The following is a 19,724-nucleotide window of genomic DNA, read 5'->3' on the forward strand; positions in this document are numbered from 1 at the left end:
TGTCATTGAGTTGGGGCAAAGGCATGAGCTGGGCTTAAGTAGGGCTCAGCATGCTGGTCCGTGTCTCCCAGGCCTGGAACTGTAGAGTCTATAGGAAGCTATGGGAGTCAATAAAACGGCCCATATTTTCAGGCTCAAGGGGGACTTGGGCACTTTGATCCTCTAAATCAGAGGCCAATTGTTTTGCACTTAACAAGGTCAGAGCTCAAGTGGTTGTGTAGCATTACTAAAACATTTTGCTCTGCTGTGAGATTCAGCAATGCATGAGGACACTTGACCAATCATGCTCTTCTGAGCCATGTGGTGGTGATACAAAATCATTAATGTCCCAGTGCTTGGAAGGTTGCCATGGTGCCTCCTTTATTTAAAGGGGAGATCAAGCTGATCCTACCAGTTATAGGCCAATTTCTATCTTGCCCTGTTTATTAAATGTTTTGGAACCTTGCTTGTACCTGGCACGCAGGCGTCCCATCTAGAGCTCTGGAAATGCAAATGCGCTACGCTAAATACTAATAGTATTAGTTAAAACTCAAACGTTCATTAAAATACACATGCAGGGTATTGAATTAAAGCTACACTCGTTGTGAATCCAGGCAACCATAATCACTATTGGGTCTTTTTTTTCGATTAAATCGGTCCATATATAGCCTAGATATCGTTCTATGTAGACTGTGTGATAAGTGAAAAAAAATAGCGTTTCATAACGTAACGTCATTTTTTTTAAATTCAAAAAGTCGACGATAAACTTTCACAAATCACTTCGAAATACTTTTGTAATGCAACTTTAGGTATTAGTAAACGTTAATAAGCGATCAAATTAATCACGAGACAAAGTGTTTTCTATAGGGATCCATCTTGAAATACTGTCCGTCTATTTCACAACCAAAATATCCGGTCGGAGACCGGAAGAAATGGGCTGTCTCTTGTTCGTTTGACCAAGAAACAAATCCTAGGCAAATGACAAGACTGTTGACATTGTGTGGAAGCTGTAGGTACTGCAACCTCAGCCATATTTAATGTCTTTCGCCCATAACAATGGGTTGAAGCGGCGGATGGATATATTTTTCCACTTTCAGTGATCAGATTTTCCTGCACTTTTCAATGAAACACACGTTATGTTAAAGCCACAGCCGTGATTTAACCAGTTTTATAAACGTCTGAGTGTTTTCTATCCACACATACTAACCATATGCATATACTATATTCCTGGTATGAGTAGCAGGCGCTGAAATGTTGCGCGATTTTTAACAGAATGTTCAAAAAAGTAGAGGGTAGACTGAAGAGGTTAATAATCAAGTGACTGGCTTTCTTGAGGTCTTTTGAATTTTCTCTGGTACGCAATTTGGTTTCCACTCTGGTTATGGATATGTCACTGCAAACTTAAAGGTCCTAAATGATTTCACCACTTCCCTTGACTCTAAGCAATGTTGTGTTGCTATCTTTTTTGACTGCCCAAGCTTTCAATACGGTAGGTCATTCCATTCCTTTGGGTCGGCTAAGGAGTATTGGTGTCTCCTAAAGGGTCTCCTGCCTGATTTACTAACTACCTCCCTCAAAGAGTTCATTGTTTAAAGTCAGAACATCTGCTGTCTCAGCCCCTTCCTGTTACCACGGGAGTACCCCAAGGCTCGATCCTAGCTCCCCCGCTCTTCTCAATTTATATTAACAACATAGCTCACGCAGTAGGAAGCTCTCTTCTCTACTTATATGCAGATGATACAGTCTTATACTCAGCTGGCCTACCCCATATTTTGTGAATGCTCTACAACAAACCTTTCTTAGTGTCCAACAATCTTTTTCTGCCCTTAACCTTGTTCTGAACAACTCCAAAACAAAGGTAATGTGGTTCAGTAGGAAGAATGGCCATCTTCATATTCCCGGCGCAAGACCCATTGGTTGATGCTTATTTATAAAACCCTCATTGGCCTCGCTCCTCCCTATCTGAGATACATACTACAACCCTCATCCTCCCCAAAGCACATACATCCCTGGGTCGCTCCTCTTTTCAGTTCGCTGCAGTTAGTGACTGGAACGAGCTGCAAAAATCACTCAAACTGGATATTTTTATCTCTCTGTTGTGTTGCTACCATGTTGTGTTGTTGTCATGCTTGCTGCCATGTTGTGTTGTTGTCATGCTTGCTGCCATGTTGTGTTGTTGTCTGGTTGGTTGTTATTCTGATTTTTGTACCGTCATAGCATTTCTGTACCGTCATAGCATTTCTGTACCATTCCGAGGTACACAGTATTACCAGACTTGCACACAAGAGGCACAAAAAAAAAAAGGAAAACAAATGTTTTTTTTATTTTTACTCTCAAAACAATTTAGGCAACAAGGATCTTGAATGTCTCTGCTGTAACCAAGAAACTTGATCTTGACATCTAGCCACTTAGCTAGCAAGTTAGCAAACCAAATGTATACCTGGAGCCTAAGCTGGATATTATTTATTTGACTCTTCTTAGATTTGTCGTAGTTATACTTAACTTCTAGTTATAAGCAGTGGTGTAAGGGTAGGCAACAACACATCTGCTACGCTGATCCTCAACACTGGGGCCCCTCAGGGGCGTGTGCTTAGACCCCTCCGGTACTCCCTGTTCACCCACAACTGCGTGACCAAACACGACTCCAACGCCATCATTAAGTTTGCTGATGACACAACAGTAGGCCTTATCACCGACAACGATGAGACACCCTACCGCACCGCAAGCGGTCCCGGAGCGTCAAGTCTAGGGCCAAAAGGCTCCTTAACAGCTTCTACCCCCAAGCCGTAAGACTGCTGAACAATTAATCAAATGACCATAACGGATTGTTTACATTGACACCTCCCTCCCCATTTGTTTTTTACACTGCTGCTACTCACTGTTTATTATCTATGCATAGTCACTTCACCCTTACCTACATGTACAAATTACCTCGACTAACCTGTACCCCTGCACATTGACTCGGTTTCGGTACGTCCTGTATATAGCCTCGTTATTGTTATTTTATTGAGTTTCTTTTATAATTTTTTAATTTAGTTTATTTGGTACATTTTTTCGTAACTTTTTATTGAACTGCACTGTTAGATAAGGGCTTGTAAGTAAGCATTTCGGCGCAGGTGACAAATAAAGTTTGATTTGATTTGTAGCACGCACCTCCGCAGCCCCCTCCCCCCTAACGGTATTGAAAATGATCCTGTCGATATTTGGAAATACCCCAATATGTGGTATAAACGGTATATCGCCCCAGCCTAGTTGTGGTGTATCTTTCTTATTTTTAAAATAATCCCAGACCCGTCCTTACAGGTGGCCTTTTGCTTCTTGCTAGGCCGTCATTGTAAATAAGAATTTGTTCTTAATTGACTTGCCTAGTTAAATAAAGGTTAAATAAATGTTTTAAGTGTTTGGTACAATTGAATGAAGAACAAATGGATCATTGATCAGATAGAGTATACATATGTCTACTCTGTAGCCTACAGAACACACAGAAAAAACACTGCCAGAGAGAGAGAGAGAGAGAGAGAGAGAGAGAGAGATTGCTTTGGCAATGTTAACATATATTTCCCATGCCAATAAAGCCCTTGAATTGAATTGAATTGAGAGAGAGAGAGAGAGCTGGGAAAGAGGGAGAGCAAAAGGTGTTGAAAAGCTATCGATTTTGAGACATGACTCCACTGTGCCATTTTCTGTTATGTCTGACTGCCTGTCTGTTTCTGCCCTACTAGCACACCTGCGATCAGAGCCGGGCTGGCAGTGTTGTCAGTTTCAATGGCAGGCTGCAGCAGTGGTCTTGTTCCCACACTGAGGGCCTAACAACCTAACCGTGGTCTCAGCTGCAGTCTCATCCTGCTCACAGAACTTGACTTTCAGTCCTCATGGGTAGAGGACCTCATGGTACAAACCAGGTCATTTATTTACAGCTTGCCTCTCTCTCTCTCTCTCTCTCTCTCTCTCTCTCTCTCTCTCTCTCTCTCTCTCTCTCTCTCTCTCTCTCTCTCTCTCTCTCTCTCTCTCTCTCTCTCTCTCTCTCTCTCTCTCTCTCTCTCTCTCAACTCTCCCCTCTCTCTCTCTCTCTCTCTCTCTCTCTCTTCTCTCTCTCTCTCTCTCTCTCTCTCTCTCTCTCTCTCTCTCTCTCTCTCTCTCTCTTCTCTCTCTCTCTCTCTCTCTCTCTCTCTCTCTCTCTCTCTCTCTCTCTCTCTCTCTCTCTCTCTCTCTCTCTCTCTCTCTCTCTCTCTCTCTCTCTCTCTCTCTCTCATCTCTCCTCCCTCCCTCCCTCTCTCTCATCTCTCATCTCTCCTCTCCCTCAGTATGAAAAAGCCAGGGGAGGGTGGGAGAGGACAGATGCAAAGTAAGTTATTAGAAGTGAGACACGGTCACAAAAAATTAATCATATTGCATTTCCAGGAAAGTGGGCTTATCAGGGGTTTCACCTTGAATCAGCAGAGTATTTTCAGCTTAGGTTCATCATTCTGGCACGGACGGAGGTGGAGAGATAGACGTTTGATTTTTTTGCTTCAAACTGTGTAATTGTGAATCTGTATTCGCACTAGGGCTGGGCGACATGGCCTAAAAATCATATCTTTATTATTTTCAAACTTATGGGGGATTCACAAATATATATCTCATTTTTTGTAATGTTTTCTCTAAATAAGCTTTGTGATACAATAAGGTCAAATACACGGTATTTAAAACAGTAAGCAATAATCTAATGAATTCAGGGCTTGTGAAATTATGTGTCCACAATCATAAGACCCACTAATAATGTCATTATTTTATCAAAATAGTTTAACCTGCTTTTTTGCAGTAATCACTGATCTGGCTTTTAAGTCTATGAAAATGCCCCTTTTGTTACAAATGTAACCAGAACTATGTGTAACCGATGTGAAATGGCTAGCTAGTTAGTGGTGGTGCGCGCTAATAGCGTTTCAATCGGTGACGTCACTCGCTTTGAGACCTTGAAGTAGTGGTTCCCCTTGCGCTGATGGGTAACGATGCTTCGAGGGTGACTGTTGACGTGTGCAGAGTGTCCCCGAATCGCTCCCGGGTAGGGGCGAGGGGACAGACTAAAGTTCTACTGTTACATATGCATAATGCACATTCGCTTCTTGTAATAGGCATAATAGAAAATTTGAACAGATCTCTCAACCCCAACCCACGTGCTTGTGAGTAACCAGCTAATCTTTATAGGAATCTTTATATTTCAGGTTTAGCCTACTTGGATCTACACTGAACAAAAATATCAACGCAACATGTAAAGTATTGGTCCCATTTTTCTCAAGCTGAAATAAAAGATCCCAGAAATGTTCCATATGCACAAAAAGCTTATTTCTCTCAGATTATGTGCACAATTTTGTTTACATCCCTGTTTGTAAGCAGTTCTCCTTTGCCAAGATAATCCATCCACCTTACAGGTGTGGCATATCAGAAGCTGATTAAACAGAATGATCATTACACAGGTGCAGCTTGTGCTGGGGACAATAAAAGCCACTAAAATGTGCAGTTTTGTCACACAACCCAATGCCACAGATGTCTCAAGTTTTGAGGGAGTGTGCAATTGGCTGCAGGAATATCGACCAAAGCTGTTGCCAGATAATTGAATGTTCATTTCTCTACTGTAAGCCGTCTCCAACGTTGTTTTAGAGGATTTGGCAGTACGTCCAACCGGACACACAACCTCAGACCACATGTATGGCGACGTGTGAGCGAGCAGTTTGCTGATGTCAACATTGTGAACAGAGTGCACCATGGTGGCGGTGGGGTTATGGTATGGGCAGGCATAAGCTACTGAGAACGAACACAATTGCATTATATTAATGGCAATTTGAAAGCACAAAAATACCACGACGAGATCCTGAGGCCCATTCTTTTTAAATGAATCTGTGACCAGCAGATACACATCTGTATTCCTAATCATGTGAAATCCATATATTATGGCCTAATACATTTATTTCACTTGACTGATTTCCTCATTTGAACTGTAACTAAATTGTTGCATGTTGCGTTTATGTTTTTGTTCAGTACATTTTATAGCTAACAGGGCAGAACAGTTGAATTGTTATGAACACACCCTTCTGTCCGTCTCCAACTGTTTGAACAGCATGCTAGCCTGTCCACTTTGTTCAGATGATGAAATCAAGTGGCCTCAGAATGAGAACAAGTTGTCCATTCCATTCATAATTGTGTTTTATGCTTATTGCACATTTATAAAACAGACTAGGCAAATGTTGTCGCATTGTGTTTTGGTGTCCAAATGATCGATTCCGTTGGACCAAACCTCTAATGCAAATAGCGAGTTGAAACCCCTTGTCTGAGAGGAAGAAGTGATTTCCCATCTTTGTTGTTGCGAGTGGCAGGCCCCCGACAGCTGCAACCAACCTTAGAAATACAATCCATAGATGGCAGTTCCCATTCAAGTCAAGACGGGCATCCATTGCTAGTCTACCCAGTCAAATTACCAGGGTAAGAGGTTACAAAACCCTTCTATGGATTATACAGTGCCTTGCGAAAGTATTCGCCCCCCCTTGAATTTTGCGACCTTTTGCCACATTTCAGGCTTCAAACATAAAGATATAAAACTGTATTTTTTTGTGAAGAATCAACAACAAGTGGGACACAATCATGAAGTGGAACGACATTTATTGGATATTTCAAACTTTTTTAACAAATCAAAAAATGAAAAATTGGGTGTGCAAAATTATTCAGCCCCTTTCATTGCAGCAAACTCTCTCCAGAAGTTCAGTGAGGATCTCTGAATGATCCAGTGTTAACCTAAATTACTAATGATGATAAATGCAATCCACCTGTGTGTAATCAAGTCTCCGTATAAATGCACCTGCACTGTGATAGTCTCAGAGGTCCGTTAAAAGCTCAGAGAGCATCATGAAGAACAAGGAACACACCAGGCAGGTCCGAGATGCTGTTGTGAAGAACTTTAAAGCCGGATTTGGATACAAAAAGATTTCCCAAGCTTTAAACATCCCAATGAGCACTGTGCAAGCGATAATATTGAAATGGAAGGAGTATCAGACCACTGCAAATCTACCAAGACCTGGCCGTCCCTCTAAACTTTCAGCTCATACAAGGAGAAGACTGATCAGAGATGCAGCCAAGAGGCCCATGATCACTCTGGATGAACTGCAGAGATCTACAGCTGAGGTGGGAGACTCTGTCCATAGGACAACAATCAGTCGTATATTGCACAAATCTGGCCTTTATGGAAGAGTGGCAAGAAGAAAGCCATTTCTTAAAGATATCCATAAAAAGTGTCGTTTAAAGTTTGCCACAAGCCACCTGGGAGACACACCAAACATGTGGAAGAAGGTGCTCTGGTCAGATGAAACCAAAATTGAACTTTTTGGCAACAATGCAAAACGTTATGTTTGGCGTAAAAGCAACACAGCTCATCACCCTGAACACACCATCACCACTGTCAAACATGGTGGTGGCAGCATCATGGTTTGGGCCTGCTTTTCTTCAGCAGGGACAGGGAGGATGGTTCAAATTGATGGGAAGATGGATGGAGCCAAATACAGGACCATTCTGGAAGAAAACTTGATGGAGTCTGCAAAAGACCTGAGACTGGGACGGAGATTTTGTCTTCCAACAATACAATGATCCAAAACATAAAGCAAAATCTACAATGGAATGGTTCAAAAATAAACATATCCAGGTGTTAGAATGGCTAACAAGGGATGTTATGGTGTGAGGTGCATTTGCCCGGCATGGTTTAGGTCCACTTGTAGAATCTATGCCAAGGCGCGTTGAAGCTGTTCTGGCAGCTCATGGTGGCGCAAACACCCTTTTAAAGAAGCTCAATGTAGGTCTTTCCCTAATTTTGTGCTTGTGATAAAACTTAAATCCACAGTTATTTTTTTTATAAACAATTGATTCTCTGTGGCTAAATGATGCTCTCTGGTGTATTTTGAACATTGAGAGCGGGCTCCTGTGGTTGGATAATAAAATATAATAATTTTTAAAAAACGTAATGTTTTTGCCTCTTGGGCCCAGCCCCGGACTCACACAATTGACCAGTCACATGTATTTATTATGCCGTTTTTATTTTATATTTTATGAATCAGTTACCCAATCAAGGCAGGGCCCCCCCAGTTACCCACGTGGGCCCCTACCTCCTCTCCTCCCTCCTTCTGAAGATTAGCAGAGCGGCAGCAGGCAGCAGCAGGCAGTCTACACTCATTGAGAGCAGGCTCCTGAGTCTTCTTGTGGTTGGCACTTGCAGTGAAAAATATAAAATATATACTGCACGTATAATAATGTTTTTATTTTAATTGTATATTTTTATATTTTTTGCTGCCTCTTGGGCCCCCCATGGGCCAGGGCCCCGTGGTTTCATTAATCTGCTCCTGCACACGGCACAAAAACCACTAAGGAGATGAGACCGAAACGACAACATGAGAAGAAGTGGACATAAATGCTCATAAAATGAAAAAAATGAAATGCTTGATTCTTGTGATACAGGTATTTGGAATATCATGCAAAAACATACATTAGAATTAATCAAATTAATTTGATATATCACCCAGCCCTAATTTGCACTTCTTGAATCTTTCCTCATGACATTACTGGGTGTCTCTCGTCACCCGAGGATCTAAAACATGTGGTTGATGACATCTCAGAATGGCATAGGAAACACCAAACTCTCTCCCTCCCACAAACAAACTAAAAGATCACAGATCCAGTCATGACTGAAATTGAAATTGACTACACAAATGTGCTATCTTAATTTGACCAGTTTCTCACAGCTGGAAAATAATCCTGCACCAACCGAAAATGTGAATTATTATGTGGATTATAATTAATGGACATTTTTGTAGTGGTTGATACATTTTTCTTTAGGGCAAATCAAATCTGACATGTGAAAGTGGAAATGACAAACTTCAGAAGCCTTCAATACACTACAATTTGCATTTCCTGCTGCACAGGAAAATTCTCTGAAATAACTGAGTGATCAAATTAAGAGAGTAAATCTGTAGATGTGTATTTTGATCCTAATGTCACAGTTTATTTTCACTACTGGAATGGTTAAGATGCTGTGATTTCTTGAACGGTTCTCAAATCTTGAGATTTGTCATTAGAAAACCTACCCCCATCATTCCCATGCTACTAAATTATGTTTTATCACGTGGAAAGGACTTTTGCTTGATGTTTTGAAGACGAGGCAAAAGACGACATTATCAGTTACTCTCTCAGGATGTCTTTGCCAAGCCTAGACAGCCAGACCCTCACATGTTCAACTGTCCTATGTACACACAGACATGCATGGTCATGATCTTACAGTCTCCTTTCCCACGTTAGGGGCTCTCATGGGATGTGTTGAAGGCCCACAGAGGCCCGTGTCAAAGCAGCCCAGACACACGGCTGCTTGTGCTACTTAATCCCAAGGCAGACGCAGGGATTACACTACATTACCAAAAGTATGTGGACACCTGTTCTTCGAACATCTCATTCCAAAATCATGGCCATTAATATGGAGTTGGTCCCCTCCTTTGCTGGTATATTAGACTCCACTCTTCCGTGAATGCTTTCCTCTAGATGTTGGAACATTGCTTTGGGGACTTTTTTCCATTCAGCCACAAGAGCATTAGTGAGGTCGGGCACTGATGTTGGGTGATTAGGCCTGGCTCGCAGTCGGCATTCCAATTCATCCCAAATATTTTCAATGGGGTTGAGGTCAGGGCTCTGTGCAGGCCAGTCAAGTTCTTCCACACAAATCTCAACAAACCACTTCTGTATGGACCTCGCTTTCTGCACGGGTGCATTGTTATGCGTAAACGGGAAAGGGCCTTCCTCAAACTGTTGCCACAAAGTTGGAAGCACGGAATCATCTAGAATCTGTAGCGTTAAGATTTCCCTCCACTGGAACTAAGGGGCCTAGCCCGAACCATGAAAAACAGCCCCATACCATTATTCCTCCCCCACCAAACATTAGTTGGCACTATACAGTTGGCACTATGCATTGAGGCAAGTAGTGTTCTCCTGGCACCCACCAAACCCAGATTCGTCCGTCGTACTGCCAGATGGTGAAGCGTGACTCATCACTCCAGAGAACGCGTTTACACTGTTCCAGAGTCCAATGGCGGCAAGCTTTACACCACTCCAGCTGACACTTGGCATTGCGCATGAGGATCTTAGGCTTGTGTGCGGCTGCTCGGCCATGAAAACCCATTTCATGAAGCTCCCGACGAACAGTTCTTATGCTGACATTGCTTCCAGAGGCAGTTTGGAACTCGGTAGTGTTGCAACCGACGACAGACGATTTTGCGCTTCAGTACTCGGTGGTCCCATTCTTTGAGCTTGTGTGGCCTACCACTTTGCGGCTGACCCGTCGTTGCTCTTAGACATTTCCACTTCACAATACGAGCACTTACAGTTGACCGGGGCAGCTCTAGTAGGGCAGAAATTTGATGAATTGACTTGTTGGAAAGGTGTCATCCTATGATGGGGCCACGTTGAAAGTCACTGAGCTCTTCCGTAAGTCCATTCTACAGCCAATGTTTGTCTATGGAGATCACATGGCCGTGTGCTCGATATTATGCACCTGTCAGCAACGGGTGTGGCTGAAATAGTCGAATCCACTTATTTATGGGGGCGTCCACATACTTTTGTATTTATAGTGTAGATCCGTCAACATAACGCATGCATCGTTAATGGCATGCAGTGGAGTTAATGAGGTTTATTTGCCACTCAAATAATGGCAAGGAATGATGCACCCTCACTACTTTCAGTGAGACTGTGGGAAACAGATGCAATGTTCAGTCTTTTCTAAGAAGAAGAAGAAGAGCCATGGACAATGGCCATAACCAGTGGTGTAAAAAGTACCCAATTGTCATACTTGAGTAAAAGTAAATATACGGTGATAGAAAATGACTCAAAGTAAAATCACCCAGTAAAATACTGCTTGAGTAAAAGTCTAAAAGTATTTGGTTTGAAATATACTTAAGTATCAAAAGTAAATACTAAAATATACTTAAGTATCAAAAGTAAAAGTATAAATAATTTCTAATTCCTTATATTAAGCAAAGCAGAGGGCACCATTTTATTGTTTTATTTTATTTTACGGATAGCCAGGGGCACTCTACAACATTCACACCAGATCACAGATAGTAGAGATGACCAGGGATGTTCTCTTTTGCTAAGTGTGTGAATTGGACCATTTTCCTGTCCTGCTAAGCATTAAAAATGTAACGAGTACTTTTGGGTGTCAAGGTAAATGTGTGGAGTAAAAAGTACATTGTTTTCTTAAAGAATTGAGTTCAGTAAAAGTAAAAGTAGTGAAAAATATTAAAGTAAAGTACAGATACCCCCAAAAACTACTTAAGTAGTACTTTAAAGTATTTTTACTTAAGTACTTTACACCACTGGCCACATACACCACATGCACATATCTCTCTCACTTTGGGAGAGAATGAGTGTTCTGTTCATCAACACTAATAAAGAACTTTGACGTGGAAATTTCAGATGGGTTTTTCCCAGTATTTAATTGAGTCATAGTGAGTATGGCGTGTCTGACTCTGAACCCATACTGCCGCATAGTGAGTATGGTGTGTTTGACTCTGAACTTATACCGACGAAACACAAAATACAGTTTGTTAGATCAACATTTCAAAGGTCAGAATGTTCCCTTTCAGTTGACGGAGCACCTCCATAGTTGTGAGACCGTCACAAACCTGTAGCCTCCATGTGGGACAGCGAAGGAGATCGACAGAGTGAGCAAACCCAAATACCGCAGTCAGTCTTCCCTCCTCTGTAGCTTGCTGCCTCTGTTCCAGTGCCCATCCCTCCTCCCTGCCCTCTATTGTCACTGTGCGTGGCTGAGGGCTGACTCAGCGATTGTGCAGCTACTAGGCAGGATGACTCACTGCTGGAAGTCAACACAACATCCCCTTTGACCCACTTAACATTCACAGCCCTACCACGGCCCTGCTGGAAACAGGCCGACACGCTTTCCCTAACGATTTATTACTCAGTAACGGAGCTAACAGTTATTTAGATATCTACATTCAGTATCACGCAGGGACATTCCTGTAATAGAGATGAGTGGTGAGATTGGTGCAGTCTTGGGGTTATTACTGATCGTTTGTTCTTGACGGGAACAATGCTTTTCACACCATAACTGACCAAGGAAAAGAGTGGAATTGTGCTGATGGTCTGGAGGAGATGGACACTGCAGACACTTTCATGGATGGTCAGTGTTTAGCCAGTCACACCCTCGTCACTTTCCTTCTAAATCTGGTTCCCTCCTAACCAGTGTTGTGCCTTTTTGTAGGTGTATTTGGCTGGTAGTGTGGTTAGAAGGCCTTTGGTACTAGCAGAGAGCATTTTTCGGCTTTCTTGGCAATCATCTGTTTTAGTATTCTACAACCATTAGCATTGAAATGAGAGAGGGAAGGAGATTTTGCCATTTTGATTCAGAGCCTCTTGCGATTGCTGTAGTTACAGTGCAGGATGGGGTGTGGAGGGAGGAATTCTTGTCATGAAAGCTTAGAAAGCTGTAAATTCTGAGCATAATGAATTCAACATTACACTTGCCTCGATAAAGAGAATATGGGGGAAAAATACAGCTCTTCAGTTTAAGTTGATGTTATAATACCGTACCTACAATATTCACAATGCAAAATAGGGTAAGGCTATACCAACCTTCCTGATGACAAAGGTGGTAGATTCTGTAGAAGTAATTTGAAAGTTCCATAGCTTAGATGTGCTATTTCATCAACTGTAAGAATACTTTCCACCCTCTCCTTCTTTGCTTGGGTTGTGGCACGTGCTTGGCACAAAGTGTGACCATGGCAGCATTGTGCATCTGACCACAACTCCACCATTCTCTCATTCGCTAGAAAGACCAACCCCCCCCCCCCCTCCGATTCCTGTCTCCTCGGAAAAGGATTTGCAAAGAAATTACATTCTCTGTTTAAGACATAATAAAAATGGTATCCGAGCAACGAGCAGGAATAAAAACACATCTCCCTGGGCTCTGCAAAAACAAAATGATTCAATTACTGCACAAACACAGCTGTGATGGCCAGGTCTTTCCTCTGTGAGCAGGGCTCTGGACTCGGGTTATTTCTGGCCTCTCTGACTCCAGTCAGTAGCCACCAGTATATACTATTGAATGGCGAAACTGATAGGTGCACAGGACAGATATCTTAGCAGGCCTCTGCTCTGCGCTGAGCTGCCTTCAGACCCAGGCTCTGATCAAAGATCTGCAGTCGGTCTGCCATATGGGAACTCATTCATCACCTCTGTTTATCAATAACATTCTCATCGTCAGAGTGTAAACAAATCTGTAGTCAAGGCAACCTTCTGATTGAGATTGTAGAAAAACCATAGCATTCCATTGGAACGGTCCCTGCCCAATATGGAAAGGAGAGAGAGGGTCCGCTTCTCAACTCCTTCCCTCAACTCCTTCCCTCAACTCCTTTACTCTGCACCGCTTTTTCATTCTCTTCTTTAATTGTGTAGTTATGGATGAATCAACATGTACAGAATGGTTAACTGGAGGAAAATGGGGGAGGGTCATGCTTTTTCCATTTCAGTGAAGGGGAGGGTCAAGTATTGTTTAAATCTAGTCCAGGGGAGGGTGATGTAATTTGTAATTGATGAAATGTCTATATTTCTCAGTGTTGTAGAATTAGTTGCTTATTAGACTGTATATCGATGTGTGCCCGATGCCACCCCTCATCTCTGATTCAACTCTGGGCACGCAATATTAAGTGCACCTATTTTGGGGGATAGGCCTAGTCCAAAAATGCATTATCTTGCGCACGGACTAGCCTATAACCCCAGGGTTCGCCAACTGGCGGCCCAAGTCCGAATTTGCCCCCCGACCAACCGCTCAAGAATAAATCGGCCCACGACTGAATCTAGTTGATGGTCCCTGTTATAGCCTATGTTCAGTTCAGTTTGAGAAGGATAGAGCAAAGATGAGGAGGACCGCAGGTCAACTTTGATAGTTTGCTACTACTATAATATATTTGATTCAAAACAATGTATTTGTTGCCCATTATGTATTTGTCATAGTTATTGACCTCACAATAAGCCAGTTTCGAATAACTTACATTGTGGGGCTGAAACTTGAAGCAGCAGCCGCGGCACAATCAATCGGAAATGGACAGCTCATGGTGCTGAAAGTAGGCAAATTCGAGTAGGCATAATTAATTTACACCCTACTCATTTTTAATTAGACTTTGTGAGGGCTTTGTGTTAGAGCATATGTCTTCCTATTTAAGAAATAAGAGGTAGGCCTATCTGTTTTACAGACGAAATTAAGCTATAGGCTGCTACACACATTGATTTTGTCGGTCAATTCCTTCACCCACCATGCACTCTTTAAATAGCCTACCTCTGTGTCAGTGAAGGCTGTTAAATTAATTAAAACCAAAACTGGAATTGAGAGCGTATGAGACGGTATGCATGCCATAGGCTTACATTTAATTACGGAAAATGGCAAAAAGCACAGGCCTACCCATTGTTAGTTTAAGATTTAGAATAATATAAGGATTGGTTATATAAAGTTATCTATAACAGCGCTTAGGTCCGCGATGCTGTATGCTATAAACAAGCTGTAAAATGCCCGGGAAAGATGTGGCTCCGGTGCATAAGGGGATATAATTGGTTCGGTTCTTTGACGTTTAGAGGCTGAGCTACAACCGAGGAGACAAAAATTGACTTTGCTTTGGAAGTAATCTAATTTTGTCACTATGAATTGAGATATTCACTTTCTGTGTAGAAGATGTTTAAACCCAGACAGCATTTAGGGAAACACCTACCTACCTTGTTACCTACACTAGTTGGGTTAAGCCACGGAAGAAGAGTAGCCCGCAGTTTAAGCTTAAAATCTTCTGCACCAGTAGGCTTAATCTGTCTGTGGTGGAAAGGTAGGCCTAACCTATGCAAGTAACATGCTCCGATTCCTTATGACGTCTCAGATTTCATTATTTGCAAACAGGGAGAGCTTCGTTGCAAACATGTCACACTGATTTGGCATTGGAGAAATACGATAAGATGAACACATGGACCTATCTCTCTGTCCATTCTTAGCATGTCATTTGTGTGGTATTAAAAAAAGATTCTGCTAATATGTAAAATGACATAGAATTGCATGAAATACGATGATAGGCTCATGCAATGCTTTTTACTATAAAGGAGATCTTTCCACCCCTACCCTTGTCCACAGTATTCTGCAAACCCACAACGTTCTGGCCTGCAGCCCTGTACACTATCAAAATTCCTGTGCTGCCATGCAATGCTTACAGGACAAAAAAAAACGTTTTTAAAACTGCATATCTAAGGCTCTGGTCTGTCCAAGAAGTGATGGTAAACGGTATAGACATGTTTTCTGCTATCCACTTTGTTTTAGTTGTTATTTTGGGCATAGGTGAGGGTCACTCTTTTTGTTTCAAGCTTCAGAGAGGGTTTAGGGGGAGGGCCATCCATTTTGATTTCAGAGAGGTCCGATTTTCTCCATGTAAGTAACCATTATCATAAATAACGTTCATTACCTTTAACGTTCGAGAAGGCAACACTAGTTTCACCACTAGGTTATTGGGTACTTTTAAATGATGGTCTCGGACCTCTATTCACCTGTACAGTTAAGAAACTGTCCTGTGTTGCTGTGGGGTTGGGACAGAGAGACAGTAGGGCACAGGTGAAAGAAGGACAGGTTTGTGTGGCTAGAGGCTACCATTAGGGGCCTGTAAAAGTCTAGTTTGCACAGATGGATGCTGTAGCTAGGGGGTATGTGGATGGAGGGAGCTATGAAAACATAAGGACCTCATAAAAGGGAGGCAGGGATAAGTGGAGAAGAGGGACATGCCCTAAAGTCCAGAAATGCACGTTTGGAGTTCACTCTAAATGTCATGGAAATATTTCAAAAATAGGAACTAACCTCAATGAAAGTATGTTAGTGTTTACTTTTGCTGCAGGGGTGGTTGGTGTTCATATTCCAGCTCAATGTGTTTAATGAGAGGAACTCTAATCCATGGGCCAGACAGGGGAACATCCATGCTCAGGAGTCTTGTCTGTGCGAGCTAGACACAAATAGGCTAAATAGGCACCCAATTGAGAAGTATACCACACATTGAAAATGGACTTGGCCTTGTACTCAAATTGTTACAATATCTTGAGTCTTTCTCCCTCCTAAACGTTTTGTGGTGTTATCATTTTGGCTAAAACACATATGATTATGAATGCCTGAAATGGAAGCGAACCTCTCTTCATCTTGACTGGAGAGCCGCAGCTCTGCTGTAAACGTTCTCCACTAAAAACAAACGTTATGTAACCGTTAAATAGACATACTGTGAGTTTGTTGTACCCGTGGCAGTGTTGAATTGCCATCTCTTTTTGGAAATTCATAAAGCCCCAGATTGTCTGTCTGGTTTCCAGGCCTCTGGTTTCTATCATGAGAGTTTCTCTCTGCTCTACTTGTTAGCTTTGGAACATTTACACAGTAACTCTATCTCTTCTCCATGATCCCTCTTCCGGCACTGATTGTACATACTTGTGTATGTGCGCTCTGCGTTCAGCAGGCCAAGACAAAGGACTCTGGACCCCCAAATTACAGCCGACTGTTTTCTTTGAACCCTGTTTAGATATAAAGTTGACATAAGTGAAGTGGACATGAAAACACAATTTGTCCTGCTGTTACTGTTTAAAATAGGATGTATACAACTGGTTTCCTCTCTTCTCAGTGGAGTCGCTGCTTTCGATATATTTGTTTTAGAACTGTCCTGAATAGGAACACAGTGAAGCCAGACTAAATAAACGTGAAATAAAGGACACTGTCTCTGCCACCACAGATGCTTTATTATGATTAAACTTCAAAAAGCATAAACCTTATCATACAGAATGCCCTCAAGGACATGATGCATCTTTTATTTAATGCAAACTGTAGTAAAATAATACACTAGCCATCCCTGGATCAAATGTAATGTTGGTATGGGAGGAATGATTTAAACAAAAAAATAGATATATCTGAAACCGATGTCGTCTGCTCAGAGCAGGATGCCATGGTTGAGAAAGCTGGAAGCATTTAAAATGTTGTGCTTCTGAGAGCAGTATTGCAGACTGTTAATTGCATGAGATCTGCAGAGTAATACAGTCGTGTCCAATTACGCTCCCTGGGCCTGCTCCTAGGGCCTGTATGGGCTCTCTGAAGCACCTTCACACTCCACTCCACTCCAACCTCTCTGTGTGGACACCAAGAAGCCCATAGAGACGCCATTAACCAACAACGTTAACCCTTTGAGGAAGGATATCCTACAATGTTCTATTTTGGAATGTTACAGTTCATTGAAAGAGATGATGATCACCGGAGAGTTGATATTGTGACACCGGTATTCCACAAAGGGTTCAACTTCATGGACACCAGGGCAAATACACAAAACGTAAAGGGCAGCATGAGAAGTGGGTTGTACAGATTTGAGCACTGTACTCGCAATACATCTTTAACTCAGCTTGTATGTGCAAATGACATTTCATTACATTTGGATGGATTACCCCTTTGTACACAATCACTCAATTAATGGGCCTTCACGAGCAAGAACAAACACATACATACATACGCATGCATTTATAGCCTATGATGTGCTCATAAACAAACCTTAGTCTATACATTGTTTGGCTAGACATGCAAACACATGAACGTAGGCACCATGCCTATACCATGCCTATATATTATATGTGCAAATGATCTCTGAATGCCTTTTATAGGGCAGGCTGGTGCATATGGGATTTTTGCTCAGTGAAAATATGGAAGTAATTAGAGATACCAAGAGAACATTGCTCAATCGTTGTGGGCTAAACAGCAAAGCAACTGTGGCTTGTGAGGTGCCCCAAAGTCATGCAGATGTATATTTTGTTTGTTGAAAATCTGACCAAAAGAAGGCAAATAATCAACAAAACATAATTGAATAAATGATTACTGTTGGTGGTGGTGTTCCACTGAGCATGGAGACAAAGAACCACAATGGTTTTCTTTATTTACAGTCATTGGTTCCATACACATGTACTGTATACACTGTTATAGGTTACGGTTCATACAGCATGGTCGCTTCTGGTACATTTATGTAGAAAGTAGTACTTACCCCTTTCTTCTTGTCCACTTATCCAGGATGAGTTTCATCCGTTCATCGAGGCCCTTCTGCCGCATGTGCGTGCCTTCGCCTACACCTGGTTCAACCTGCAGGCGCGCAAACGCAAGTACTTCAAGAAGCACGAGAAAAGGATGACTAAGGACGAAGAGCGGGCAGTGAAGGACGAGCTGCTGGGAGAGAAGCCCGAGGTCAAGCAGAAGTGGGCGTCGCGTCTGCTGGCCAAACTGCGCAAGGACATCCGGCCCGAGTGCCGCGAGGACTTTGTGCTGTCCATCACGGGGAAGAAGCCCCCCTGCTGCGTCCTCTCTAACCCTGACCAGAAGGGCAAGATGAGGAGGATCGACTGCCTGCGTCAGGCCGACAAGGTATGGAGGCTGGACCTGGTCATGGTCATCCTGTTCAAGGGCATCCCGCTGGAGAGCACGGACGGAGAGCGCCTGGTCAAGGCTGGGCCGTGCAACAACCCCATCCTCTGTGTCCAGCCACACCACATCAGTGTCTCGGTCAAGGAGCTGGACCTCTACCTGGCCTACTTCGTACAGGAGAGAGGTACTGCACTGCACTCACATTCTCGCTAGTGTTTTATCAACGGTTCCTTTTGCATCAGTGTCATCTCAGTGGAGGAAGTCTACACAGATGCTGTGGCGTAGTGAACAACTGTTGACTCAGTGGAGGATCTTTTGAACAACCACTTTACTGAGTCACACAGCACTGTAGAAGTTGGTCTTGAGAGAGTGAGGGGATACCTAGTCGGTTGTACAACTGAATGCATTCAACTGAATAGTGTCTTGTGCATTTAACCCAACCCCTCTGAATCAGAGTGGTGCGGGGGATTGTCTGAATGGGGATTAACTGCCTTGCTCAAGGGCAGAACAGCAGATCTTAGCACCTTGCCAGCTCAGGGATTTGAACAAGAAACATTTCAATTACTGGCCCAGTGATCTTAACCACTAAGCTACCTGCCACCCAGAGAGAGCGAGAGAGACAGATAGTTAGCGAGAGAGAGAGAGAAAGAGAGAGAGCAAGCGAGAGAGAGAGAGAGAGAGAGAGAGAGAGAGAGAGAGAGAGAGAGAGAGAGAGAGAGAGAGAGAGAGAGAGAGAGAGAGAGAGAGAGAGAGAGAAATGAACTGGAGCCAGGTCCTGACAGTGTAAATCATTTTAAATGAGCATGGATGCCTCAGAGATGTGTTAAAATGTACAGTGTTTAATAAAAGGGTGTAGCCTGGTAGTTACAGGGGAAAGCTGGGCACCAGCTGATGCATAGACAGGCAGGCAGGGTGCCTCTCAGGGCTAGAGCCAGCAGCCATCAGACAGGGCCACTCTCTGCATCCTCTGCTACTTGGCTCAGAGTGGGGTGACCTGGCAGGCTGGTTGGGACCCATGGCAGAGGCCAAGGAGGAGCTGTCCCAACAGAGGAGGCAACCCCTCCCCAGCCCCTGCCATAGGTCTCAACCAGCCTGCCAGGTCACCCTACATAACCCCAGATGAGCCTGTGCGCCCACTATTAAGTGAATAGGCTGTTCTACTAGACCTCTTTAGTGGCAGGGATGAGCAAAGCCTGTCATCAAATACAATTATGATCATAAAAATAAATCCTCTGCTACTGTCAGCCTATGTTACACTGCAAACAGTTTTGAAATA

At 42.9% G+C, this 19,724-nt stretch overlaps 1 protein-coding gene across 7 annotated transcripts in view; it reads left to right on the forward strand.

Annotated features, from left to right (window-relative positions):
- Positions 1-19,724, forward strand: part of LOC124037732 (nuclear factor 1 C-type-like) — a 130,351-nt gene that overhangs the window by 19,533 nt on the left and 91,094 nt on the right. For all 7 annotated transcript variants that reach the window (XM_046352740.1, XM_046352739.1, XM_046352736.1 and 4 more), the window contains exon 2: positions 18,101-18,632. In XM_046352740.1, the coding sequence (XP_046208696.1) occupies positions 18,101-18,632 (532 nt within the window). The remainder of the gene's footprint in view (positions 1-18,100; positions 18,633-19,724) is intronic.

This window comes from Oncorhynchus gorbuscha, linkage group LG06, assembly GCF_021184085.1.
Source record: "Oncorhynchus gorbuscha isolate QuinsamMale2020 ecotype Even-year linkage group LG06, OgorEven_v1.0, whole genome shotgun sequence".
NCBI lineage: Eukaryota > Metazoa > Chordata > Actinopteri > Salmoniformes > Salmonidae > Oncorhynchus > Oncorhynchus gorbuscha.